General features: G+C 49.3%; 1 protein-coding gene and 1 non-coding gene across 2 annotated transcripts; both read left to right on the forward strand.

The window, feature by feature from the left end:
* Positions 1 to 520: 520 nt before the first annotated feature.
* Positions 521 to 25,252, forward strand: HSPA9 (heat shock protein family A (Hsp70) member 9). The gene is made up of 17 exons (XM_054168282.1): positions 521 to 697; positions 1,846 to 1,904; positions 3,431 to 3,518; positions 4,095 to 4,276; positions 5,519 to 5,643; positions 7,169 to 7,242; positions 7,326 to 7,432; positions 8,199 to 8,361; positions 8,968 to 9,060; positions 11,112 to 11,321; positions 14,203 to 14,430; positions 15,165 to 15,269; positions 16,616 to 16,733; positions 19,305 to 19,399; positions 21,928 to 22,020; positions 23,676 to 23,816; positions 25,035 to 25,252. Exons 1-17 carry the CDS (start codon positions 611 to 613, stop codon positions 25,092 to 25,094), a joined length of 2,028 nt encoding a protein of 675 aa, XP_054024257.1. The 5' UTR covers positions 521 to 610; the 3' UTR covers positions 25,095 to 25,252.
* LOC128897981 (small nucleolar RNA SNORD63) lies at positions 14,673 to 14,744 on the forward strand. Its single transcript, XR_008462651.1, has one exon. It is a non-coding gene; the product is annotated as a small nucleolar RNA SNORD63 (small nucleolar RNA).
* Positions 25,253 to 25,892: the final 640 nt, after the last annotated feature.

The raw sequence follows: 25,892 nt of genomic DNA on the forward strand, positions 1-25,892 counted from the left end.
GCCTGCAGGGGAAAGCCTCACGTTCCCGGTCCTTGCCACTCGGTTGAGCAGCAACAAGAGACACCCCCCGACCCCCACCGCCAAAGACCCCGAACCCGGCCGCGAGAAGCTGCTGCTGCCGCCGCACCGCACACCCCTCCGCATGCGCGCAGGCCCCGCGCTGTCATTCGCTGCGCATGCGGCAGCTCGGAGCCAAAGGCGCATGCGCACCGCCCGGACTGACGCAAGGCCACTGCAATCGGCCTGCGCTTTATCCTGTCCGACCTTGAGTGCGCGGCCTCCCGCAGGACCCGGGCTGTCGGAACCGTGCCGGTGTGTAGCTGACCCATTCGAAGCCCGTCTCGCGCCCCAGTCCATGCGGCCTGAGGCAGCGGATTCTCCCGCAGTCTCGACATTGCAGAGCGCAGCCCGGCTAAGGGTGCTGGTCTCCGACCGGAGAGCCAAGGAACGCGCGTAAAGATCAGGCGATTCTCCGGGCAGCCCGCGCCGGGGGTCCTGCGACGCACTCTCAGCCCCTCCCCGCGGCCCACGTGGGTGGAGGTTTCCAGAAGAGCCGCGGCCCCGCGCACACCTTGTCCTGCCACCGGTCCTGCTCCGTCGCCCTGCAGCCATGCTCAGCGCCCGCCGCGCCGCCGCCCGCCTCCCGCTGCTCCTGCCGCGCGCGGCCCCCGCGCCCGCGCCGCCCGGGCTGGCGCAGGTGGGGATGGGGAGGCCTCGGGGGGATGGGCCCGGACGGGAGAGGCCTAGGGGAGGTCGGAGGGGACGGGGAAGGCCCAAGGGGACGAGGACGCCAGAGTGGACGGGCGAGCCCTGGGGGAGCGTTAGGAGGTCGGGAGGGGGCTACGGGCATGGCGGGGGAAGCTGCTTGTTAGCGTGTGAGTCCCGACAGTGCCGGGGATGGGCCCAGGCCGCTGGCTCCTTGGTCTGTTTCGGGCGTGGAGGGAGTTTTGTGAGGGGAAAAAAAGCGTTAATAGCCGTGCAGGGGCTAACAGCAGCTGGTGGCTGAGGAGGGAGTAGCGTACCAGCAGTGTGTTCCACGTGTTTGGGCTTACTTTTGAGGAGCTTTATAGTAAGATTGTACAATTCCATGTGAGAGTTATGGTGGAGATCAGGAAGGTAGAGTGTTGGTAAAGCAGTTTGTAAATAGATCGGGTGCCAAATCCTGTAGCTTTCTGTGCCGGACGGGCTGATCGGTGTCTCCCACGCAGAGCAGGTCGCTGCTTCAAACACGGTGCTGACAAGGCCTTCCCCAGCCCACATCTGCTCAGAGAGTGCAGCTAGGCCAAGTATTTGCAAGAATTAACAAAATCTTCATGTGTTGCCCTGGTCCTGTTAGTGATAAGATACCTTATTAAAAACTCGTTCTCAGAATAAGGGATGCTGCTTTCAGAAGTCTCGAAGGTGCTGTTTTGTTTGTGCCAAGTGAAGACTTCCTGCAAAATTTGGGCTCCAGGTTCTTGAAGGGATGTAGTCGATCATTTGTTGCTGACCGCACATAAAGCTTTGAGGAATGGGGTTAATGTTTATCTGCTGCTGTTTGGTGGAAGTTGAAGGTTCAGAGTTAATTTACATAAGTGGTTTTTTTTTTTGGTCTGGTAGCATATTTGGAGACTGGCTTGTATGAGAAAGATAGCTCTGTTCTGATGATACAAACCGGGGTTACGCCAGATGTAGTAACTGAAGCTTTGTGTCAGCTTGAGTCTTTCTCAAGTTTTTCCTTAGTTTGTAGTGAAGTTTCTAAATACAGGACACTGTAGTGGGGCTCTGTTGCTTCAGACTTTTTTCCTTTGGAAGCTCACTTAATATTTAAAGCTAAGCTTTCATTTGACTGTCTTTGCTTTATAGACATTCTGGAATGGCCTCAGTCAGAATGTTCTCAGAGCAGCATCCAGCAGAAAATATGCGTGAGTATCTCCTTTTCGTTTTTCAGTTTGGTTGGTTGATGTTTATTTTCACTCTGTTCCTGATACCAAGACTGATTATTGAAGTCAGAGATGGAGTAACAGAGCAAAGCTGGCAAGATAAACTTAGATGTTATGCATTTAACTTTTTAAAGGCAGTTTCTTCATCTCTTTGTGGTGGTGTTTAGGTTTTTCTCAAGCAGAGCTTTAAGACTTCTTGCCTCTTCTCTCACCACCAGTAGCATCTAGAAAATGTGGGTTGTTGAGATCTGTTTGACAAACAAACATATCTCCCACCCAAACAAAAACACCCCAAGTGGTGAAGGAACAACTTCTAGACTGGTGTGAAATGAGAGGAGTCATAGAATGATTTGGATTGGAAGGCACCTCCAAAGGTCATCAACCCTCCTGCAGTGAGCAGGAGGCCTATGAGTGGCTCTGTTTCCCTATAGATAAAGCTTGTTTCAAGCAGCTTGTGGATTTTAATCCCTGTTTCTTTCCTGTTGCAAGCTAATGGGAAATGTGTAGCAGTTGTGTAACTTTGATCCTTTGTGGCTGTTGCTGGTTCGGGACACAGTGGGAAATGTATGTGTGTTAGGAAGACTGCCCCATTCTGCTTTGTGCAGAGGAAATGAGCAGCTGCACATCTCTGAGATCACTGCCTGATGTTTGAACTGGAGTTAGAACAACTTAACACTTTGAGTAGGTGATAAACATACTCCTGCTCTACCTTCAGTGTGCTTCCTCCATCCCAGGACATGGCTTGGTTTAAGGCAAAACTGATTCAGGAGTTCACTTCAGCCTGTTGTAAGGGGCAACATACTCTCTCTAGGAAAGAGAAGGAGGTTCAGTTTTGTCTCATGTAAGAACCACTCCCATTTTTCAACATTATATTAATTTCTTGCCCTCGGGATCAAAAAGATAACCATCTTTGGCTCTGGCTCAGAGAACCTTGCATGAATGGAGTAATTTATTGTCTCTCTGTATTCTTTTCATGCTAAGCAACAACAACAAAAAAAACCCAGTACAATTTAATATTAGCATTTTGATTCCAGTTGGTGGACATCAAAAGTAATTCAAAAGAGACCCTCTGTGTGTAGGGACACAATTAGTTGCCACTGGTCTATGTCAAAATCCTAACAAGATGTTGGCAATATATGTAGTAAAAGGTTATTCTGGGGAGGAATAATAATTTAGAGGTTTATTTTAACAAGCAAGAGTTTACCTGCAAGTGATCCAATTGAAAACAGAGAGGCAAGGTTAAACTCTTGTGTAAGAGCCAGAATACAACCTGTATTTCACAGAATCCCAGCGTGGTAAGGGGTGAAAGGGACCTCTGGGGATCATCCAGTCCGATGCCCCTGCTAAAACAGGGTCACCCACAGCAGCTTGTCCAGGATCACAATGTCCAGGTGGATTCCTGAACATCTGGTGACAAATGACTTTGTTCTGTCTTCAGGGTAGGAAGTTTTTGCTGTCGTTTTCTTTTAGTAGTGATTTCTTTTTCCCCCTCACAATATGCTTTGCAGCTCAGAAGCAATTAAAGGTGCTGTTATTGGAATTGACCTGGGGACAACCAACTCCTGTGTGGCAGTTATGGAAGGAAAGCAAGCAAAAGTAAGTAAAACATGAACCCCCAGCTTGCAGTGATGGTGTTGCAAGTTGAATGTCTAAATTGGTCTTAAACTCACAGAATTGATTAGGCTGGGGAGCACCCTTGAGATTCTCAAGTCAAACCATTAACCCAGCACTAGCAAGTCCACTTCTAAAGCACATCCCTCAGCACCACATCTGCATGCATTATAAATTCCTCTAGGGATGATGATTCAATCAGCTCCCTGGGCAGCCTGTTCCAGGGTTTGACAACCCTTTCCATGAAGAAATTGTTCCCTTGCATCCACCTTGAGGCTGTCTTCTCTTGTCCTGTCACTTGTTTCTTGGAAGAAGAGACCAACCCCAACCTGGCTCCAGTCTTTTCAGGGAGCTGCAGAGATCAATGAGGTCTCCCTCAGCCTCCTTTTCTCCAGGCTGAACACCCCCAGCTCCCTCAGCTGCTCCTCACCAGCCCTGGTCTCCAGACCCTTCACCAGCTTCCTTGCCCTTCTCTGGACCCGCCTCAGTGCCTTTTACTTGAGGGGATGTTCTCTGGGGACATGTTTTATTTGACTGTGTCCTGTTACAATTTTCCCTCAGGTGCTGGAAAACGCGGAAGGTGCCAGGACAACCCCTTCCGTTGTGGCCTTCACAGCCGACGGGGAGCGGCTGGTGGGGATGCCGGCCAAGCGGCAGGCGGTGACCAACCCGCACAACACCTTCTACGCCACCAAGCGGCTGATCGGGAGGCGCTTCGATGACTCTGAAGTGAAGAAGGATATGTGAGTGAGGGGGAGGGGGAAGATACTCCACCGGCAATGCACCAAATGCAATGCTGTGTAATGAGGCCTTCGTCGGGGGAAGTGGTCGTGCCCTTGTGTCTCAAAGGGATCTTGTTTAGGTTGTTAGAATTGTAGGATCAGCCAGGTTGGAAAAGACCTCAGAGATCAAGTTCAACCTAATACCTAACACCTCCTGACAAGCAAACCATGGCTCCAAGTGCCACATCCAATCCTTTTTGAACACCTGCAGGGATGGTGACTCCACCACCTCCCTGGGCAGCACATTCCAATGGCCAATTACTCTTTCTGGGAAGAACTTTCTCCTCACCTCAAGCCTAAACCACTCCTGGCACAGCTTGAGACTGTGTCCTCTTGTTCTGGTGCTGGTTGCCTGGGAGAAGAGACAGTCCCCACCTGTCTACAACCTCTTTTCAGGAAGCTGTAGAGAGCAATAAGATCTCCCCTGAGCCTCCTCCAGGTTACACAACCCCAGCTCCCTCAGCCTCTCCTCATAGGGCTTGTGCTTGAGACCTCTCCTCAGCCTTCTTGCCCTTCTCTGGACATGTTCAAGTACCTCAGTGTCCTTCTTAAATTGAGGAGCCCAGAACTGGACACAATACTCAAGGTGTGCATTATAGACAATCACTGAATGGTTTGGGTTGGAAGGCATCTTGAAGCTCATCTAGTTTCAATCCACCTGCACACTGAGGAGGAACATTTTCCCACTAGATCAGGTTGCTTAAAGCCCCATCCAACCTGACCTTGAGTACTTCCAAGGAGGGGATATCTGCAGCTTTTCTGGGCAACCTATAACAGTGTCTCACCTCCCTCACTGAAGTATGACTTCTCAATACCTAATGTCAATCTCCCCTCTCTGTTTTGCCATGTTTGTTGCCAACCTTTGTGAGGCTTTCAAAGAAGTCAAAGGTCCACCATTTGGTCTGTCTTGCCAGGCAGCCTCCTCTTCTTGCTAAAAGCATCTGCCAAAGGAGACCTCTCATTCCTGAGTGTGCTTACAGTCACAGCTGTATGATCCTGCCTAAGGCTTGTGATTAAAATGATGCAGCTAATTAAGAGCAGTAGTACACTGGCGCTTCTGGGACTCTTGGATTTGAGGCTGCTGTTGGCAATTTCAGCATTCTTTGTCTGTCTGGAACTCCTACATGTTGATCTGCTGCTGGCTGTAGGAGTTTAGTGCTGTGTGCTGATGCAGGAGCTGAGGGTGGAATCCTTCTCTTTCAGTAAGAACGTTCCGTTTAAAATTGTCCGTGCCTCCAACGGTGATGCCTGGGTAGAGGCTCATGGGAAGCTCTATTCTCCGAGCCAGATCGGTGCCTTTGTGCTGATGAAGATGAAGGAGACTGCAGGTTGGTACAGTTGTTTTGGTCTTTGCCCTCAGTGTGCACCAGTGTGACCTCGCTGCTGGGCTGTGGTAAATGGGGAGTACAGCCCCCAGGTAGTTCTTGTGCTACGGGGGTCCTTCAAGAGCAGGTCCTTGCGTGGAGCAGATCGTGGAAGGCTGCGGTGATGCTACAGAGCCTCAAGGAAGATCAGTGCCTACCTCAGCCTGGGATTTTTTTGGCAAGATACTAATGCTTTGCTGACAACATTCTGACTAAAATTGAATACTGATTGAGTTGATGCTCAGTTTGAAGGAAATTGCACCCATGCTTACTCAGAAGGGGAAACTCCTTTTCCTCCTGAGCTGCAGGCCTTGTGCCTCCCAGGCTGGGAGAGCAGCCAGGGATTTGAGTGACTTTGTCCTTAATCAACTGCAGGGTTTGTAGCAAGAAAAGGAGTGTTTAAGGGACCTGATTTGGGGACTGATGGAATGGATTCTTAGCCAGTGCTGACTTTAGATCTTCACTAGGGGAAAATATCCATTGGCCTGCAGAAAGTTTTATTGTTGTGGTTTTGGGGTGTAGGGTTTTTTATTCTCTCTCCTTTTCAATTCCTAATGTGTTTGGGGGTTTGGAGGAGCTGAGTATCATACATAGAGATAACAGCTGCCTTCCATAGCCTTGTTTGATAATCATGCATCCAGTGATAAGTGTTTGGAGGACAAGGCTAAACATTGCTAGTAGAGCTGCACCCAGAGATGTTGGGGGGTTGGGTCTTGGACACATACTAAAGCTCTATCCAAAATGTGAGCAGCTAGGTGTGATCAGTCTGACTTACTCTGAGGGTGATGTTCCTCTGCCTTAAGCAGGGCTCTGCTTGCTGTTGGGTTTTGGCCTGGATGCCACATGAGCTGTGGAATGATCTGTGTGGAAGGGTTGTGCAGAGCTAATGCACAGGTGTAAATCCTCTCTCTGCATTCTCACTGCACCATGCACATTCTTATTGTTCAGCAGGTCTGAATCTGCATTTGATGACATCCTTCTCTTTTTTGAGGGAAGTTTGTGACCTGAAGTCACAAAGACCTAAGAGTGGCCTCAAGGGTGCAACACCTGGTTTTGCTGACTTGTGGTCAAACCTTTGCAAAGTTCATGTCTGTTATCTGTACCATATAAAGGTTATCTACAGCAGGCTCTATAAACAGGGTGAAAATGAGTAAGTTTGAAGTGCATCACATGTTGAACACCCCAAAAAGGGAGAACAGCTTCAGTCCCACGCACTAAAAGCTCTCAGATGAGTTCCCACTTGCTAGCAGCATCCAGTCACTCGTTAATTGCAGAGGTGCTTAGTTCTGTCAGAAGCCCACAAAGTACTCCATGTTATGTGGAAAACTTGAATTCTGCACAGCTCTATCTGCATTTGCCTAGAAAGCAGCAGGCTCTTGAGCAGCAAGCCTGTGTTCTCTTCTTAGTTCAGGAAAATTACTTCAAACTACATCATCATTTGGTCCTATTCTTCTCTTATGACTTCTGGTTTGTCTCTTCTTTCTTCCAGAAAACTACCTGGGACATGCAGCCAAGAATGCTGTGATCACAGTCCCTGCTTACTTCAATGATTCCCAGAGACAGGTATTGACCAAACTGGAAGATTGGGGGCTTATAAATGATTTTGTTTCCCTCAGCAGTCAGCACTCTTCCTCTTTTACCTTCAGGCCACTAAAGACGCTGGGCAGATCGCTGGCTTGAATGTTTTGAGAGTGATTAATGAACCAACAGCAGCTGCACTTGCCTATGGTCTGGACAAGTCTGAAGACAAAGTGTAAGTGCCTGTTCATAACTCCTACCCTCTCCAGTAAGCGTGCTGGAAATTGCTTTGCAGATGCCTCTTCTGCTTTCTGTTTGGTAAAATCATGGGTTGGAGTTCTGCCAAAGCAGACTCACCGCTGTGAGTCAGTGCTGCGTAATGTCACCTCTGCTCTATGCCAACCCTACTCCTTACAGTGAGTTCATAACTTGCAGCTACAACTTAATTATCAAAGCTAAATGTCAGTTTAATTATCTTACTTACAGCTAGGTGTGGTTAAGGACAGCTGGGTGAGAGGTTCTCTCTGGTGCTGGAGTAGCACCAGAGGTGCGCTGAGGTTTGGTGCCTGGTCTCCACAGCTGGCATAATCTTCCCTGTCTACATTCAGCCTTCTGTGAGGGGTGGTTATATAAATGCAGGGGGTTGGTAACAGATTTTGTATTTCTGATTGTAGATAATGGTGCTGTGAAAGCCTCAGGCTTTGAAAAACATGTTTCATAATGGTCTTGGTGTGCCTGGCCTTGGCGCTGGATGGGAGGGTGTCTTGCTTTGGAGGAGGAGCTGCCCTCTCTGAAGTAATGGGCAAGGTTAAGCATCTTGCAGCTCATCTTTTGAGCAGGCTTCATGAGGACTTGGGAGTGCTCCAGGAGGGTGTATGCTGTGGCATTTGCTTACTGCTGACTTTAGAGAGGCTTTTAACTTTGTGAATTCTGCACACTTCGGCTCCTGAGGAGTGGGATTTTCAAGCTTTGTCTCTGGTTTTGTGCCTCTCTCCTTCTAGGATTGCAGTCTATGATTTGGGTGGTGGCACATTTGATATTTCCATTTTGGAAATCCAGAAGGGAGTCTTTGAGGTGAAGTCTACCAATGGTGACACTTTCCTAGGTGGAGAAGATTTTGACCAGGCTTTGCTGCAGCATATTGTTAAAGAGTTCAAGAGAGAGGTAAAGTATCTCATCAAAATCCTATCTCCTCTTACACTGAACTCCTATAGCAGAAAGGTAATTTTCTTAATTATTAGACTTGGTTTGTAATTTATCATACAGTTGAAATTTAAGATGTCTGTTGGCCTTGCTTCCAGTTCTCAAACTTGTTTCCTTGAGGTGGAATATTCCTTTTCTGGAAGACTGGAATAGCATCACTCTGCCTTCTTTCTTCTAGGACTGTCCTGTACATAGTCTGCTTGCTTTCAATTGGAACAGAGACTTTTGTTACTGGATGTGTCAGCAGACTTGCATACAGTACAGTGTTGGCTGCAGTGTAATTCCACCTCCTTTACCCATCCAGTCTTGCCTTTATGTTCCATAATGTGACTGCTTTTCCAAGCTTTAATCAGTTCCTTGCTGTATAATCATTGTCAGAGGGTTAGTGGATGTTCTTGAAATGCTAAATACAGTTGCCAGAAGCAGGAGATCAGCTGAAGATGAGCATCCTGGGCTGTGTTTCCACAAACATCTTCATGCTTAAGAGTGGTGGGAGGCTGAACTGCAATGAAGAAGACCTCTCTGTGGCTCTTGTGCAATGTTTAACCCGTATTGTTTCTCACCTAGATGGGTGTTGACCTGACTAAAGACAACATGGCCCTTCAGAGGGTGAGAGAGGCATCAGAGAAAGCAAAGTGTGAGCTTTCATCATCTGTGCAGGTAGGTGGCTGGGCTCAAAGCAGTGCAGTAGAACATTGTGATACACTGAGGTCTGCATTATTTTTGTTTACCAAGTTCTGTGAGATGGTTGCTGCTTTGTTTTTTTGTCTGTGGTAGCAGAACAAGCTTCTGCTTTTTGTGTAGCAATGACATCACTCTATCCTGCTAAAGGACTTTCTGTTAGACTTTAGGAGCACAGTTAGTAGCTGGAAGCTCAGAATGTTAGCAGGTGCTGGGTTGTGCCTTTCTTCTGGCATCATATTTTCTTATCTTGCAGGGAATGTGGCCTTGTTCCCAACTTAACTCTGTAATTTAGATATAGGAAATCAGGGCATTTAGCTGTAGCTGGCGCTGCTGGGTTACTGGAAGCACTTGGCAGCTTTGTGCAAGCAGTTCCAGAGCCTTGGTGCTGCTCACTCCATTGAAACAGCTAATTTGTCTAATAAGACATAATTTCTGGAAAGAATCTTTGCTTATTTGCCTATGGGACTGCCTAGACAATGGGCAACATACACCCTTTATTTTTTCCACTCACTTTGTATATTAATGCATTCAAGCATGTCCTTTATTCACTGCTGAATAAGGAGCTAGAGAGGCAGCAAGTTGGGGGGGGGTGTGTGTAATAATCTTGCCTAAGTGAAATTAAGGTCAATTATATAGTAATTGAAATGGGGACTCTGCCAATTTCTAGGTTCTGAATAAACATATTTTTTTCCTTTTTGATGGTGGTCTTTTTATTGGCCAGTAGGGAGCTCCTAGCAAGGAGTTTAGGCCAGTCACAATGGATGCATAGTTCTGCCAGACACATAGCAGGCTCTGTTTTACTAGCTCAAGAGTTGGCAAGTACAGGCTGGTCATACCAGGAAAAACTGAATTCCTTAACTCTTTAGCAGTGAGGAGGAAACAGCTTGGTTTGGGCCTTGCTTTTGATGCTGTTTATAAAGTGAGTGCACACCTCTCATCCTGAACATGGCTTGAGTTCTTGTTGTGTAAAGGTAAAGCATCAGTAGTTTTCAATGCCTTTATTTGTAGTAGCTTTTGATGTCAGCATGACTCAGCACTTGAGCAAGATGGTTTCAGTTGAGACTTGCTTGGGAAATCCAGCATGTGAATTTGTAGGATCATTCACAGAAGAGATTTTGGTCTCAGGCACTGATGAACTTAGAAGCATAGAATTGTCAGGGTTGGAAGGAACCTCAAGGATCATCCAGTTTCACCCCCCCTGCCATGGGCAGGGACACCTCACATTAGATCAGACTGCTCAGAGCCACATTCAACCTGGCCTTCAAAACCTTCAGGGATGAGGCTGCTACCACCTCCCTGGGCAACCTGTGCCAGTGTGTCTCCACCCTCCTGGGGAAGAACTTCTTCCTAACATCCAAGCTGAATCTACCCACTTGTAGTTTTGCTCCATCCCCCCCAGTCCTATCACTCCTTGACACCCTAAAAAGTCCTTCCCCAGCTTTCTTGTAGCCCCCTGCAGATACGGGAAGGCCACAAGAAGGTCTCTGGGGAGCCTTCTGTTCTCCAGACCGAATAGCCCCAATTCCCTCAGTCTGTCCTCATCCTCATGGATGTCAACTTCATGTTAAATGGCAATGGATTGGCTGTCCAACATGAGCTGTTTGCATTTAGAGGAGAGTTGTGAGTTACTGCCTTCAAGCAGCTTACCTTACACAGCACGTTAAGTTCTTCGGCAAAGGGTTTTTGGAGCTCTGCAGGTGGGTTTGCTTCTGTGTTAGGCTAAAGGAAAGGGATCCAGGTTGTCACTTCTAAGGTTTTGTCTCTTGCTTCCTGGATAAGATAGAACTGGCGTTATTTTGCTCAACAATCCAATAGCACAGTATTAAAATTGAGACTCAACAACTGTGAGCAGGAGATGTTCTGCTAACGGAGTGCCTAAAGTGTTAAAAGCTCATCTGCTGCCCCTTAAAGACCTGGCTGTAGAGCAACATCCATGTCAAAGCTTCAGAACAGAGCCTGAAACTTGATCTGAACCCTGCCTGTATCTCATTCCCGTTGCTGTTTTTCACCCTGTGTGTGTGCTGCAGACTGATATTAACTTGCCGTACCTCACGATGGATGCCTCTGGACCAAAGCACTTGAACATGAAGCTGAGCCGCGCGCAGTTCGAGGGCATCGTGGCCGACCTGATCAAGAGGACGGTGGCACCCTGCCAGAAAGCCATGCAGGATGCTGAGGTCAGCAAGAGTGACATCGGTGAAGTCATCCTCGTCGGTGGCATGACCAGGATGCCGAAGGTATGAGCTAAGTCCCTGCTAGAGGCGAAGCTGGCGCAGCTTCTGTCGGGGGGTGATCTGTAACAGGAAGGTTGGGAGTCTGGTAACTACAGAGCTTCAGCAGCTGAAGGCCCCCAGAAGCAGAGCAAACATGCCCAGTAGTCACGTGAAAACAGCAGCAAGGGCCTCTCATCCTGTGTCATTAGCTCAGCTTGGATCTGAGGGCTGTAGCTGAGCTGCACCTCACAAGGACAAATAGGAGGTGCCAGGACCTGAAAACTCGCCTTGACTTCCTCATGTGGACTGACCATAGCAGTGCTGTTGAGTTACACAGCATGCTTCCTCTTGTGGGCTTCAGAAATGTGGTATAGGTGCACTTCAGTGACAACAGCTTGTCAGTAACCTTCACCTTCCAGTGGGTTTCTACCTCTGTAGAGCACTTGCAGCTAGCTGTGAAGAAACACGAGCAGAAGGGCTGCTACCTGTTGGCTGCATGCGTTCAGCAGCCTGCTTGAGGCTGAGTGTGTCGAGCATATTGAGCTGGCTGTTCCAAAAACCCTTCTTACCTAATACTTGGCCCTGGTATCCTGTGGTGATAAGCACATACAGGTAGCTTAGGAGCTTGCTCTGCTGACATGCAGAGTCTTGCAGGTGAAGCCCTGTCTGTTTATGAGCTCTTGCTCAGGGCAAGGCAGAACACTGCTTAGCTGCCCTGAAATCAGAGCTGAACGTGTGTGGGCACCGCTGTCCTCAAGGGTACAGCTTGTCCTCTTCCACAGAGATCATCAAAATCTTGGGACTGTGCTTGCTGTTAAGATCTGTGATTTGCAGGTCTTTTCTCCTGGGGCTGGTGTCCCTGCCCATGTCAAGGGCTTGGAGTTAGATGATTTTTTTTAAGGTTCTTTCCAATCCCAAACCCTTTTGTGATTCTGCAGTTCTGGGTTTGGTGGTGGGCCTTTTTCCTCCCTGTCTTAAATGAGCCTGGTGGCTGGAGGTGATATTGGTGTGTGCTGAAGGTCAGCCAGGCAGGGGAACCAGACAAGACAAACAGAAGCTGCTGGTCTGGGCAAAGCTCAAGTGGAGTAAGTGTGCTGTACCTTTCCAAAGTCCCTGCTCTTCCAGCTGGGAACAGGAAAACCCCTGTGGTTAGTGTGTAAAAAGTGAGGAAAAGCACTTCTAGGACTGGGGGAACCCTTCTTGAAACATTATGAATCCTTCAGGGGTGGAAGACAGTCCTCAATATTGATTATTTTTTATTATCCTTTTTTCTTTTTGCTCCCTGCTTATGACCTACAGCATCTGTGGCTTTCAGCTGCCAAGATGCTTTCACAAGTGCCTGCAGGTAGAGCTCTGGCTCAGAGCAGTGCACAGAGCCTTCTCCTGTGTGTGTGGTGGCTTTCTTCACCCTGCTCAGAGGGAACAGGCCTCTTTTGGAGCTCTCACAAGGCCAGTGCTCCAGGAAACCTACCGTGGGTGGTTAGCAGTAATGTTTCTTTTGTACTCTAAAATATGCCTCCAGAGGGAAAGGCTTGCACTTAATTATCTGCTCACACATTGTCTTCCTCTGCAATGAGTAGTCCCAGCAGATGTCTCTTGGCTGAAGTGCAGAGGAGTTGGACATTTGCTTCCAGCACAGTTTTCAAAGCACATCACTCTCTGCCCATGTGTGCCTGGGGAGGGGCAGCAGCTGTGAGCAGGAACCAAATCCCACACCCTTCTGTGAGGAGCAGCAGCAGCAGGCTACTGAGCTGTGCTCTGGAGCAGATACCTCACGGCGTTCCTATCTGGATGCTTCAGCAGCAAACGTTTTGCAGTCATGAGCACATCCTACCCAAAGGGCAGAGCAGGGCCAAGCTAGTGACACAGCTCAGGCTGGCTGCTGGCACAGCAGATCTGCTGCTCTGTTGAAATAGCCCATTAAATAGAGTTCAAAAATGCTGTACTTCATACCAGCTCCTTTTGACCTTTGGTATGCACAGAGAATCACAGAATGGTAAGGGTTGGAAGGGACCTCTGGAGGACATCAAGTCCAACCCCTGTACCAAAGGAGGATCACCTAGAGCAGGTCACATAGGAACATATCCAGATTGGTCTTGAAAGTCTGCAGAAAAAGAGACTCCACAACCTCTCTGGGCAGCCTGTTCCAGGGCTCCAGCACCTCCACAACAAAGGAGTTTTGCCTCATGTTGAAGTACAACTTTGTGTGCTCCAGCTTGTATCCATTGCCTCTTGTCTTATTCCAGGGCACTACTGAAAAGAGACTGGCCCCTTCTTGATGCCTACCCTTCAGATGTTTATAAACACTTCACAAGAACTGGCCTTCTGCTCTGGGTTTTTATTGCCTCCCCTGTGCTCTGCCTCCGCAGCACTGCTATCCTTGACAGCTGTGTTCTGCCCAGTGTTGGTTTGTGCACGTTCCCTAGGAGCAGTCCTTGACTCCTGCTTCATAAGCATGGAGTGATCCTTTCTGACTGTGGCTGGGCTACCTGACAGGACTGACTTCTGTGGTGCTTTGTAGCTGGCAAATGTGGCTGCAGGAAAGTCTCCAGTGAAGGTTGTCTAGGCTGAAGCAAGTGTGGCTAGCAGGGTGTGGGGAAGCTCAGAAGCCAGGTCAGATGGGGCCTTCAGCAACCTGGTCTAGTAGGAGCTGTCCCTGCTCATGGCAGGGGGATTGGAATGGGATGGTTTTTAAGGTCCCTTCCAACCCAAGCCATTCTGGGACTCCAAGGTGAAGAAGTTAGGAGCAGTCACAGGCTTGGGGCTTAGTGTTTCTGTTGTGCCACAGAGTTCCACGACGGCATAAAGCTGTAAACCTTCAGCTGTGGCTCGTGTGTTCCTGTGGCCACAGCATGGGATGGCAGTGGCTCACTCAGCATCTGAGCTGTGCTCTCTCTCCATTCAGGTGCAGCAGACTGTGCAGGAATTGTTTGGCCGAGCTCCCAGCAAAGCTGTTAATCCTGATGAAGCTGTGGCTATTGGGGCAGCCATTCAAGGTGGTGTCTTGGCTGGTGATGTTACTGATGTGCTGCTGCTGGATGTGACTCCCCTCTCCTTGGGCATTGAGACACTGGGAGGTGTCTTCACGAAGCTTATCAACAGGAATACTACCATACCAACTAAGAAGAGCCAGGTACTCATTGACTCTGGGTGGGTGGGTCTTTAGTGGGCTCAAACACCCAGTGAAGGCTACCCAAAGCATCCTCATGAATAGTCTTGTCTCCTCTGGCAAGGAGGAGCAGCATAGGAATAGAGTTTGATGTCAGCCACTGAATACTTGTGTTAATTATTAGTGTGCCTCAGTGGGGGGTAAGTTGTGTTAATGTGTGCCAAGACACCCCAGGGGTGTTTGTGGCCTGGCCAGGATTGCAGTGTGTGCTATGATGCTAACTGTCAACACATCATTCTGAAGAAGAATTGTGTGGAGACCTTCTGTAACTGAGCACCACACCCGTGCCAGACCACCTTTGTTGGTTTGCATGCCTCAGAGGGGATTCTTTTTTCTGGTGTTACAGGCTTGGGTGGATCCTTTCTCTCTGTGCCTTGCCTGGGTCTGCTGCTGTATGCTCTTACTGATAACACTTCTGGCTGGGGCATGGGGCTGGGGCAGGAGCCTTGCTCTTGGTACCATGGCTGGCTGCAGCCTGCTGCTGCCGTGGCACTGCCAGTTTTCCTGTGCTCAGTTGCCTACAGGACAAGGCGCCAGTGAGCTTGGCTGTTGCTAACCTTGTTTTAACAGAGGAACAAACATTTAATGGCTGTCTCTTCAAAGGAGCTTCTCTTTGTTCCTTGTTTAGTCTGCAACCACAGCAGTTCACGTGTTGTCTTTTACTGGCTCTCCAGTAACTTTCTGTTCCTCTTCCATAGGTGTTTTCTACAGCAGCAGATGGTCAGACCCAAGTGGAGATTAAAGTGTGCCAGGGAGAGAGAGAGATGGCAAGTGACAACAAGCTTCTTGGCCAGTTCACATTGGTACGTTCCCACTCAGCATGCATGACCTTAGACTTGACCTTCTTTGAGAAACTCAAAGCCTTCTCCATTTCATGTGACCCCTGAAGGCAATGTTGAGGGGGAATCATCTTACAGAAGACATTTGACGCTGTTTGTAGTAAAAAAGCAGCCTCCAGAGGCACAGCCTGCTTCTGGGATGGCCTTTCAGTGGCAGGGGAGCAAGTAAAACTTAAGATGGGGCTCAAAGCTCCTGAGCAGTCTTACATGGCACAGGGACTTGAGGGCCTGGTCACCTAGAAGGGCTCTCTTTGCTCATGAGGAGAAAGAGCTGCAAGAGCACCAGGCCTGTGCTGCAGATAATCTGAATGTTGGCCTTTCTTCTGGGGCAGGGAAGAGAAAACTTGGAGCAGGCTCCAAGACACCTTTGGTAACCCATTTCTGGCCTCATGCCACGTTGCCATGAATGCCTTTGGAACAGCCCTTCCTTCTGGAGACAGACATGCTCCAGGGATGCATCTGAGCAGTGTGGCTGCCCAACCAGCTCTCTGCACGGAATTGGTTTGGTCGGTGTGGGCAACGTTTGGCACTGTTACAACTGTCTAAGCTCACAGCTGCTATGAAGAGCCCCACAGAAGGGAAGGCCTTTGCCATTCACAGATGCTATTGGGTGGGAAGGGACCCTCAAAGGTCATCTTGTCCAGCCCCGCTGCAGTCAGCAGGGACACCTCCAACTAGATAAGGTTGCCCAGGACCGCAGCAAGCCTGATCTTGAATGCTTCCAGGGATGGGGCCTCAACCACATCCCTGGGCAGCCTGTTCCAGTATTTCACCAGCCACACTGTGCAGAACTTCCTTCCAATGTCCAACCTAAATCTCCCCTGCTCCAGTTTCAAACCATTGTCCTTCTTCCTGTTGCCACAAGCCCTCAGCCTTCCTGTAGGTCCTGTTCAGATACTGAAATACAGCTGTGAGGTCTCCCTGGAGCTGAACAGCCCCAACTCTCTCCTGTACTTATGAAGGTAGCTGTACTGCCTGTGACTCTGTCTCATTGAAACCTAGGTGTATCCAGAGCTAGAGTGCCCTGCCACATCCACTTCCATGGAAAAGAGGCCTGTTTAGCAGTAAAGCAGAACCTGTGTCACCCTGAAACCAAACTTGGGGGCTAGCTCTCATTGTTTTATGTGCAGTAGTGCTGAGTAGAGATCTGTATCCTCTCAAAGCTGCCAAGGTGCACCTCATTAACCACGTGGCACCAACAGGGATTTAGAGGACTTGGTTAATGGTTGATTCAATTGGCAGATGGAGTGCCCAGCGCTGGTGAGCTCAATGCCTGTGGGAGCTAATGTCTAAGCACTTGTCATTCTCAGGTTGGGATTCCCCCAGCACCCCGTGGAGTGCCACAGATCGAGGTCACTTTTGACATCGATGCCAATGGCATCGTTCACGTCTCCGCCAAGGACAAAGGCACCGGACGCGAGCAGCAGAGTAAGTGCCCTGGGTTGCTGCCTGGCCAGGAGGGAGCAAATGTGGAGCAGTAATGGTGCTGTAGCATGCTGGGCTCCCAAAGTGACCCTAGGTGACTCCAGAGGTAATGGGGTGCTGCCTTGATCATAGAATTGTAGAATGCTTGCCTGATGCCGTCACAGAATTGTCAGGGTTGGAAGGGACCTTGAGGATCTCGTTCCAGCCCCCCTGCATGGGCAGGGACACCTCACACTACATCAGATTGCCCACAGCCACATCCAGCCTGCCCTTGAAAACTTCTAGGGATGAGGCTGCCACCACCTCCCTGGGCAACCTGTGCCAGTGTCTCACCACCTCCTGGGGAAGAGCTTCTTCCTAGCATTCAATCCAAATCTACCCTCTTCTAGTTTTGTTCCATCCCCCCCCAGTCCTATCACTCCCTGACACCCTAAAAAGTCCCTCTCCAGCTTTCTTGTAGCCCCTTTCACATACTGGAAGGCCACACTAACATCTCTTCAGAGCCTTCTCCTCTCCAGACCAAACAGCCCCAACTCTCTGTCTCTGTCCATAGGAGACAGACTGATGGACATCCCATAGGCCAGAGTCAGGGACTCTGCAGCATCTTAGTTGATCAACAGGCAACCTGTTGCCACTGCAGCACACATGCAGCTGAAGTCCTCTCAGCCTAAGAGCCTCTTCTGGAAAGGAGGGCTGAGTGTTACTGCAAAATGAAATAGGGAAGGGGAGAAGTGACAGCTGATGTGTGGTTTTGTTCTCAGGAGGCAAAGCCTCTGGGAACATCCAGCACTCCTCTGCCTGCTAGCAGTGGATGCTCTCTCCTTGCACCTTAAAGATGAAGCACCTGCCTATCCCAAGGTCAAGGAAGTCCTTGCTGGCAGGGTTTCACCACCTTCCAAGTCATTTTGCACTGTGTGACAGTTCTCTCTTGCTGTCTGCTGTGATCACCACAGTGATGTTTCATAAGGGTGCAGCTGTTTGCTGGGGTTTCCTGTATGGATCAGCTGTGTCTCAGTCCTAGGAGAGGTGTTGGGGTACAGGTGAGCTATGGAGGGCTCACAGGAGTCTGTGGAGCAGTGCTCCTCTTGCTCTGCACAAGTCACCTGTGTCACTGGAGGAGCTTGAAGCAGTGACATTTTGCCCCAGAGGGACAGAAATCAGGGTTTGGGACTCCAGTATGAATTGTTCTTGAGCTATGCTGCTGGGCATGCTGTTCCTTGCTAACACAGGGAGGGGATTGCTGTCTGTCTGAGGCTGCCTGTGAAGGTGCCAGCTTTTAAGGGAGAAATCAAATTAGGGAGATCTCTGCCGAATCCAAGGCATGTCACGTACAGCCAGACAGATCAAGCCCTGTGCCCAGCCCCTGCTTTGCTTCCAATTACTCCATTAGGAAGGGTTTGAAATTCAAGTATCTTGCAGCAGCAGGTATTTTGTGTAACCACCTTGTTCATTTCCAGCCATTTAAGCTGTAAACATCTCTAAATGGCAGGAGGCTTGGGGACTTCAAGCTGTCAGGATATTGTGCTCTGCAGTGCAGGGTGTGGTGGTGTGGGGTAATTAAGCACACAGCTGACATTTTCTAAAGCACTGCTGTGGGCTCAGAAAATTAATTTGAAACAGTTGTAGATGGCCCTGATGGAAAATAAATCTCTTTTGTGACTCTTAACTGGGAGGCCTCTGGGCTGCCCAACAGTTGTTTCTTTGAGACAGCCACTTGAATGTGCTCCAGTGAAGAAAAACACTGTTAATTCTGTCCTGGCACCTGGAAGGGATATTGTTGGTCTTCACCATCCTGCTTGGCTCCTAGCATAAAACCACACTGCTGCTTACTCTGATTTCCTTGTAGGTTTGCCATCTGTGGCAGTCTTCTACCTCTGATAATAGACAAGCAGAAGGCTTTAGCTGCCTGTGTGTATGCAAATGTGGTCCTGATGATAAAGCTGAGCTCCCCATACCACATCTACATCCAGAGGACACATGTGTGGTCCTCTGCCACTGAAATTGTTTCACTGCAGAGCTTTGCTTATGTCTAGGCTGTATTTTTGGGAGCTTTTTGGCACAAATGGAGAGGACTAGGGGACCTTTAGGACCCCCACCTGTAGAATCATGTCCTCCTATCTTATCCTGCTACCAGCCTGGGCTGTTGTCCCACAGACAGGGATCTCTGCCCTGGTAAAACCATTCCTCCTGTCTGGATTTTTTTTTGTGGCTGGGGTTTTCTTTGTGCAATGTTTTTAACCTGCTGGAAGCCTTTTTTGGGTTGGGAGCTTTGTGTCCTTGGTTTCCAGGAGGAATAACTGAAGAGCTGTCAAAGGGACTTGTAGGCCAGGGGACAGGAAGTGTTTGGCAGAATTGAGGAGCTCATAGATCTAAGATGTCAAGCTTTTGTTTTGCCAGCAGCATCACTGCCTCTTCAAAGTCTGGCTGCCTTTGTACTGCCCACAGGGTCCTCACAGGTGCAGAGCTCCTGAGTAAGAGAGGGCCAGGGGCCAGGGAGAGGCTTTGGAAAATAACACTTTTCCTTTCCCCAGAGATGAAAGCATGTTTGTAATGAATGCTGCTTCTCTCCTGCAGTTGTTATCCAGTCTTCTGGTGGCCTTAGCAAGGATGAAATTGAGAACATGGTGAAGAATGCAGAGAAATATGCAGAGGAAGACAGGCGAAGAAAGGTAATGTGATCATTATGCTATGTTCCAGCTGGCAGTGACCTGCTCTTCTGTGCTGCTAGCTGGGCACACCTTTGAAGGGGCTGTAGGCTCTGGTCTGTGTTGTTTGTGCAGTTACCCAAATGCCTTCTTGCTGCTTACACTCCAGAGTTGCAAGGTGTGGGCAGAGGCATTTGTGTTTGTGGCTGGTTTGGTGGCCCTGTGTGCCAAGTGGTGTTGTTCCTCCCTAAAGAACTCCTGGGACAGGGAGGCAGCAGTAAGAAAATTCACCTGTCTTTATCAGAGAGCCACAGAATGGTTTGGGTTGGAAAAGATCTAGTTCCAGCCCACCTGCAACTCAAGGTGGACTTCTTGTCATCAGTGCTCTTTACTGTCCATCTCGTTACCTTGGATGTTCATTTGAATCACACAATCCCACCATGGTGGGGTTGGAAGAGACCTCTGAAGGTCATCCAGTCCAACTCCCTTGCCACAGCAGCTTGCCCAGGATCACAATGGCCAGGGAGGTTTGAAAGCGCTCCAGAGCCTCTCTGTGCTGCCTCCCACAGGGGTCCAGCACTCCCAAACCAAAGAAGCTTCTCCTCCTGTTCAGATGGAACCTCCTGGCTTCCAGTTCTTACCTGTTGCCCCTGGTGCTGTCCCTGGGCACCACTGACAAGAGTCTGGCCCCATCTTCCTGCCCCCATCCTCTAGCTGTTGATCAGTATTGAGAAGAGCCTCTCTCAGGCTGCTCTTCTCCAAACTCAACAGCCCCAGGGCTCTCAGCCAAGCTAACTGGGTTCTCACAGTGATGTTCCATTTAAATGGAGGCAGAATGGGGATATTTAAACTACTTTGAGTTTATTTTGAAGCTTAATTTATAGAACCTGCCAAGCACAGCTGCACCTGAGCCTCCTCTAAGTGGGAAGTTGCTTTCCACAGCAGTTACATCTCAGTGTGGTGTCTGCAGTGCTGTATTCATCTGAGGACAGAGTTTGCCCTCAGCACAGGTCAGGCCTTCAGGTGGTGTTTGAAAGCCTCACTGACTTTGTCAAGAAAAGGCTGGCACTTACTGTGGTTGAGTGACTGAACCTGTGATATACATAGGATTAATGGCTGGAACTAACTGGTTTAATGAGGGTAGTCCTAATGAATTATGCTACCTAAATATAGAGCATTGATTTTTTTAAGCAGACACAGCTCAGGTCTACTTGGGGATAGGACACCAACATATGTTGAGTGATTCCTGAAACTGGCACACTGAATTGGTCCTCTTTGTGTTCTCCTGGCCTGGAGAAACCTCTCAGCTGTTCAGGCAGCTCTAAGTCTCACCCTCAACAGTGATGGGATCAGAAGAGGACTGAAGGGGGGAATGCATAGAATAAATTCACATTCACCTTGCCTCAGAACCTCTCAAGCCACAAAGCATTGGCTCAGTAGCATTTGTAGTTCAGGTGGAGAACCTTTGAAGACCTTGGTGTGAAAGTCCCACTGTTCAAATAACCACATTGTTGCCCTGAAGCACAAGTAGTGGCCTAGCATGTGAAGAGGCTGCACTGGAGACTTTTCCCTGTTGCTTTACTTTGTGTCTTAAATTGCTGAGGAGGTTATTCCCTCTTGGTAGTCCTCATCTTGCTCCAGTGGCCCATCAGGTGCAGGTGATTGGGTTTCTTTCCTAACAAACACTTCTCTTCACCTGACTTGCATGGCTGTAATTGTCAGCATTCTCTCATTAGACCTTTCTGGTCGTGGTTTTGCTGCCATGGAAGTGTCATGACTGCATGCACAGAGTTATCACTCTGCTGGCCTCTGCCTCCTGCTGTGAACCTCAGCATCCCACAAAGATGTGTCGTAGAAACAACATCTTTGTCATCAGCTTTCTGCTGGAGGTGGTTAGTCTCCTGAGAATGTGATTACTGCCTTGCTGAGGTAGACTTTTCTTTCAAGTGGAGAGGGCTGGGTGTCCCAGGGAGTGTTGCCAGTGACACTGGGACTGAATTATGCCTCAGTGAGACTCCTGCTGCTCTGTACCTAAGCCTGCCCTGTCCCCTGTTGTCTTTGCAGCAGCACTATTAGGAACTGGTGTTTCTTAGCTAGCACAGTGGGGTTTTGCACTGTTTCACAAGCACTTGTAGTAAGGGGATGTGGTAAAACAACACAGTGCTTTGTCTCCAGTATCCTTGCTGGAAAAGCTGAAGAACAGTTGCCAGAAGCTCAGTTGCTCTCCTGAGGAGCAGAGCAGGCTGTGCTGTCCTGCACTCCCTGCCTTTTTCAGTGTGCCAGCACTCATACTGCTGGAGTTGCTTCCACTTCCAGGGAATTAAGCTGGAAGTATGAAAGCATGAGGACTGCCTTGCATAGGCTACCTGTGTGGGTGTTCTGGTACCAGAGCACACCTAGAGTTGGCTTGCTTGTGTTTCTTCTTGCCCCCCTGCTGTTGAGAAGGACCCTGAGTGGAAGCTGGAATGGAGTTTGGCAGTTAAATGCCAGCTGCTAGCTCATAGGTGGCCAGGTCATGTCAGCAGTAGCTCCATACAAGCTCTCTTCTCCAGGAACGTGTGGAAGCTGTGAACATGGCTGAAGGCATCATCCATGATACAGAGTCCAAGATGGAGGAGTTCAAGGATCAGCTGCCAGCAGATGAGGTAGGTCTTCTGATCCCATAACAGCAAAGGAGGTAAGATGCCTTACTAAGTCTTTGCTCCTATTCCTAACTCCCAGCTGGCTCTGGCCAGTGACACCAACTCTGTATTTCCATGGCACAGTCATTAGCTCCTGGTTTTTGCACTTGAGTGGCTGAGGGTGGCTGATGGGAGGATGTAAGGCCATGCTTAGAGGAGCAGGGTGTGGATAATAGCAAATGTCCTCTTTCAAAGTGTGAATTCAGTGTCACTGAAGATCTAAGAGCCTGGGAAGCTGTTAATGAAAAACCTTCTGTGTGAATTATGTCACTGACTTGGCCTTGGTGGTGATTTGATAAGGGCTGTGCTGTGGCCTGAGAGGAGAGTTTCTCTCAAAAGCTGGAGATTGGGTAGTGCCTGGCAGTGCTAGCAGAGGGACAGAGCTGCAGTGCAGCCCCAGCAGTACAAAGCACCCAGGAACTCGGAGGCAGTGACACCTGTACTGGCCACTTAACTCCCATTTTTCTTCTTGGGAGAGGATATTTAGCATCAGAAGAGTGCTTTCCACATCACTCCAAGGAGAGTTTAATTTCTGCATTCTGAATACCAGAAGCCAAGTTTGAAATGGATTGCACAGCCTTCAAGTGATCAGTTCTTGGAAGCAGAAAATCCAAAGGCTCCCTGGGGCTTTGTGAGGTGTTTGAAGGAACAAGGTGTAGCTTCTGACCAGTTCAGCTGCTCCTCTCTTCCAGGGTGGATATTGTCTGACTGTGTGGGGTTATGATCACTGCAGTTTCTCTCACAGGAGCAGAGGGCCTAAAACCCTGTTCCCTGTAATGTTTTTTTTGGTGGGGAGGAATACCAGGGGAAGGTGGGGCAGTGCTGGTCCCTGTAATGTCTTGTGGGGGGGAATGCCAGGGGGAGGTGGGGCAGTGCTGGGAGGGAGCCCTGTGCTGTCTGGGTGGAGATGGTGACCTGACCCAGGTGACGAGAGCTCTGCCTGCGGTTTGCCTGCAGATACTGCTGAATGTGTGCTGGCAGCACCACTGTCCCCCAGTCACCTCTCTGCTCCAGGCCTGCCTTTCCCAGCAGTGTGCCAGTCTGACAGGGACATGCCAGACTGCGTGGAGGCTTTGACAGATGGCTCCAGGGACTGGGGATGGCACAGTCTTGCTTTTGTTTGCCTCTCTGCTCCTTCTCCCACACACAGCAAAGGGATTAAACAGGGTGGTGAGCAGCCTTGCTCTTGGCTTCCTGACAGTGCCTTAAATACGGATGCAAACCAGCTTTCTCTTGCCTTTAGCCTGGCTCCTGGGGTGGGTGACTCAGTGGCTGAGGTGTGCCAAGGAGAGTGGCTCTCATCCTTGGCTGGCTGCTCGGTCTCTGCAGGGCTCTTTGTCCTTGGCGCCTCTGCTGAGCCGGCAAACGAGGCGACCGATTAATGCCAACTGTGGCACGTTTAGTCAAGTGGACAGGTGCCCAGTGGGATCTGAGCACAGTCCCAGCCTCTGCAGACTCTGTGGCTCGGTTGAGTCTCAGTCTTCATGGCTTCTGGACAACACCACCACCACCAAAAAGAAAAGGGCAGTTTTGCTGTGGCCAGTAGGTGGTGAAATGACAAGAAGCAGACTGCCCGAGGCGCAGGGTTTCATCGTGGGGGTTTTTGTCTTTACTTGCAGTGCAACAAATTGAAGGAAGAAATTGCTAAAATGAGGGAGCTGCTGGCTCGTAAAGACACTGAAACAGGAGAGAACATCAGGCAGGCAGCCACCAACCTGCAGCAGGCTTCCCTGAAACTCTTTGAAATGGCATACAAGAAGGTAGGTTCGTGGTCGTCTCTGTGGCACTCGGATGGGGAAGGGGCAGTTGGGACATCACACATTTGGGTAGAGCTGTGCTTGGAGGTAGCACTGAGTCTCAGTGCAGCTCCCTGTGCTGAAGGGGCAGCTGTAGAAGGTCAAGTAGTGCAAGGCCTGAAATCTTTGCCATGCTGCTGCAGGTAGCCCCCCTCCCGGGTGGTGTGTTAGGTTCCTGAGCAGTGTCACATGGAAAAGTGCTGGAAGCTCTTAGGGAGCATGAAGAAGAGCACAAACAGGACTTTCCCTGTGGTGTGTAGAGTGCCTAAAGAAGTAATATGGACTTGTTTTAAAGGTAATTCTAAAACAGGCTACCTAAAACCACAGCAATAAGGTCATTGGGACTTGCTTCCCAATCCCCTTCCCAGTGAAGGGCTTACTTGAAAGAACTCTGGCAGATGTGTGCTTCACCTCTGCAGAGAAGTCTCCCAGGAAGGAAGTGGCACTCCCTGCCCAGGTGACCTTGGTATTGCTAAGCCCTTCTCACAGTGGAAAGCTCCTTTTCTGGTACCAAACTGAAAACCTAGATGATTCCCTTCCTCTTAGCAGTAGTCAGGCAGAAATGAAGGTTTAAGAAAGATGCTGAGTTGCTCAAATGTGTCCAGGGAAGGGCAGCGAGGCTGGTGAGGGGTCTGGAGCACAGCCCTGTGAGGAGTGGCTGAGGGAGCTGGGGTTGCTTAGCCTGGAGAAGAGGAGGCTCAGGGGAGAGCTTATTGCTGTCTACAACTACTTGAAGGGAGTTGTAGCCAGGTGGGGGTTGGTCTCTTCTCCCAGGCAATTGGGAGCTGAACAAGAAGATACAGTCTCAAGCTGTGCCAGGGGAGGTTTAGACTGGATGTGAGGAGGAAATTCCTCACAGAAAGAGTGATTGGCCATTGGAATGTGCTGCCCAGGGAGGTGGTGTAGTCACCATCACTGGAGGTGTTTAAATAGAGACTGGATGAGGCACTTGATGCCATGGTTTAGTTGATTGGGTGGTGTTGAGTGATAGGTTGGACTTGATGATCTCGAAGGTCTCTTCCAACCTGGTTAACTCTGTATTGTTTCCATTCTCCAGTGGCCAGTTGCCTTTTCCACTGACTGAAGGCTTTCTTCAGGCTAGAACTAACCAAAGCAGTTAGCTAGGGGAGGAAAGAGGAGCAGAGTTTTGCTGTTCCAACTAACACACCACCTCTTCCACAGATGGCCTCCGAGCGAGAGGGTGCTGGAAGCTCAGGGGATCAGAAGGAGGAGAAGCAATAAGAAGTCTCTGCCTTGCCTTGACCAGAGCATGAAGAGGTCGATTTTTTTTCCTTGAAGCTTGGGAGAGAAGGGACCTTCCTGAGCAGCAGTGGGCAGAATTCAGACTTACTGTGTTTTTGCAGTATTCTATATATAAAATTCTTTAATGTATAAACTTAGTGATGTGTCTGCTAGATCAATTGTCACTTGATGAAAGCTGATTTCATGCCAGACGAACTTGTAAGCGTTTGGCCGCCCCCGTGGGACTTCCACCTGTGGCACCTGGGGACTTGCTGATCATTTTATTTCTGATACTTGACACAATGGTGTATTAAATCTGATCTCAGAGGTTGGAAACCATGTCACTAAAGCCAAAGGGTGGAGATGGAAGTCCTGCTGGAACCAGGAGGAGAATGGCACCTGCGTGGACCCCTCCTTGTGGCTCTCAGTACTTGTGAGTGGGTGGCGTAAGGCCTATGAGCAGCAGTGCCAGGGCTGGTCGTGTTGCTGGAGAAGATGCAGATCTGCAGCTGGGGGGTAGTGCCCTTGTTGAAGCAGAGGAGGGGTCACTTCTTCAAATTTAGCTGTAACGTTATTTCTTACACGAGAGGCTATGTGGAAGTTCAATACTTTGCTTGTCTGAGCCTTCTGCTCCATCCTGTGTCTGTTCTCTGCTATAGTAAAACAGTTTCCTAAATAATAAACCCATTACTGGATCCATCTGGATTTTTTTAAAATAAAAGCAGAAAAGTGTCCAACATGGAGTTCTTGGTATCCTGGCCTCTGATGGAGAACATCAGCACCTTCCCCCCTCCTGGG

The sequence above is a fragment of the Dryobates pubescens genome, chromosome 16 (genome assembly GCF_014839835.1).
Source record: "Dryobates pubescens isolate bDryPub1 chromosome 16, bDryPub1.pri, whole genome shotgun sequence".
Classification (NCBI taxonomy): domain Eukaryota; kingdom Metazoa; phylum Chordata; class Aves; order Piciformes; family Picidae; genus Dryobates; species Dryobates pubescens.

Bases quoted from the DNA above. Each gene is read 5' to 3' on its own strand.
- HSPA9 (XM_054168282.1), top strand. From the start codon at position 611: ATGCTCAGCGCCCGCCGCGCCGCCGCCCGCCTCCCGCTGCTCCTGCCG. The intron at 698-1,845 runs GTGGGGATGGGG...TTTGCTTTATAG, and splicing joins CGCCGCCCGGGCTGGCGCAG to ACATTCTGGAATGGCCTCAG. The intron at 23,817-25,034 runs GTAGGTTCGTGG...CCTCTTCCACAG, and splicing joins TTGAAATGGCATACAAGAAG to ATGGCCTCCGAGCGAGAGGG.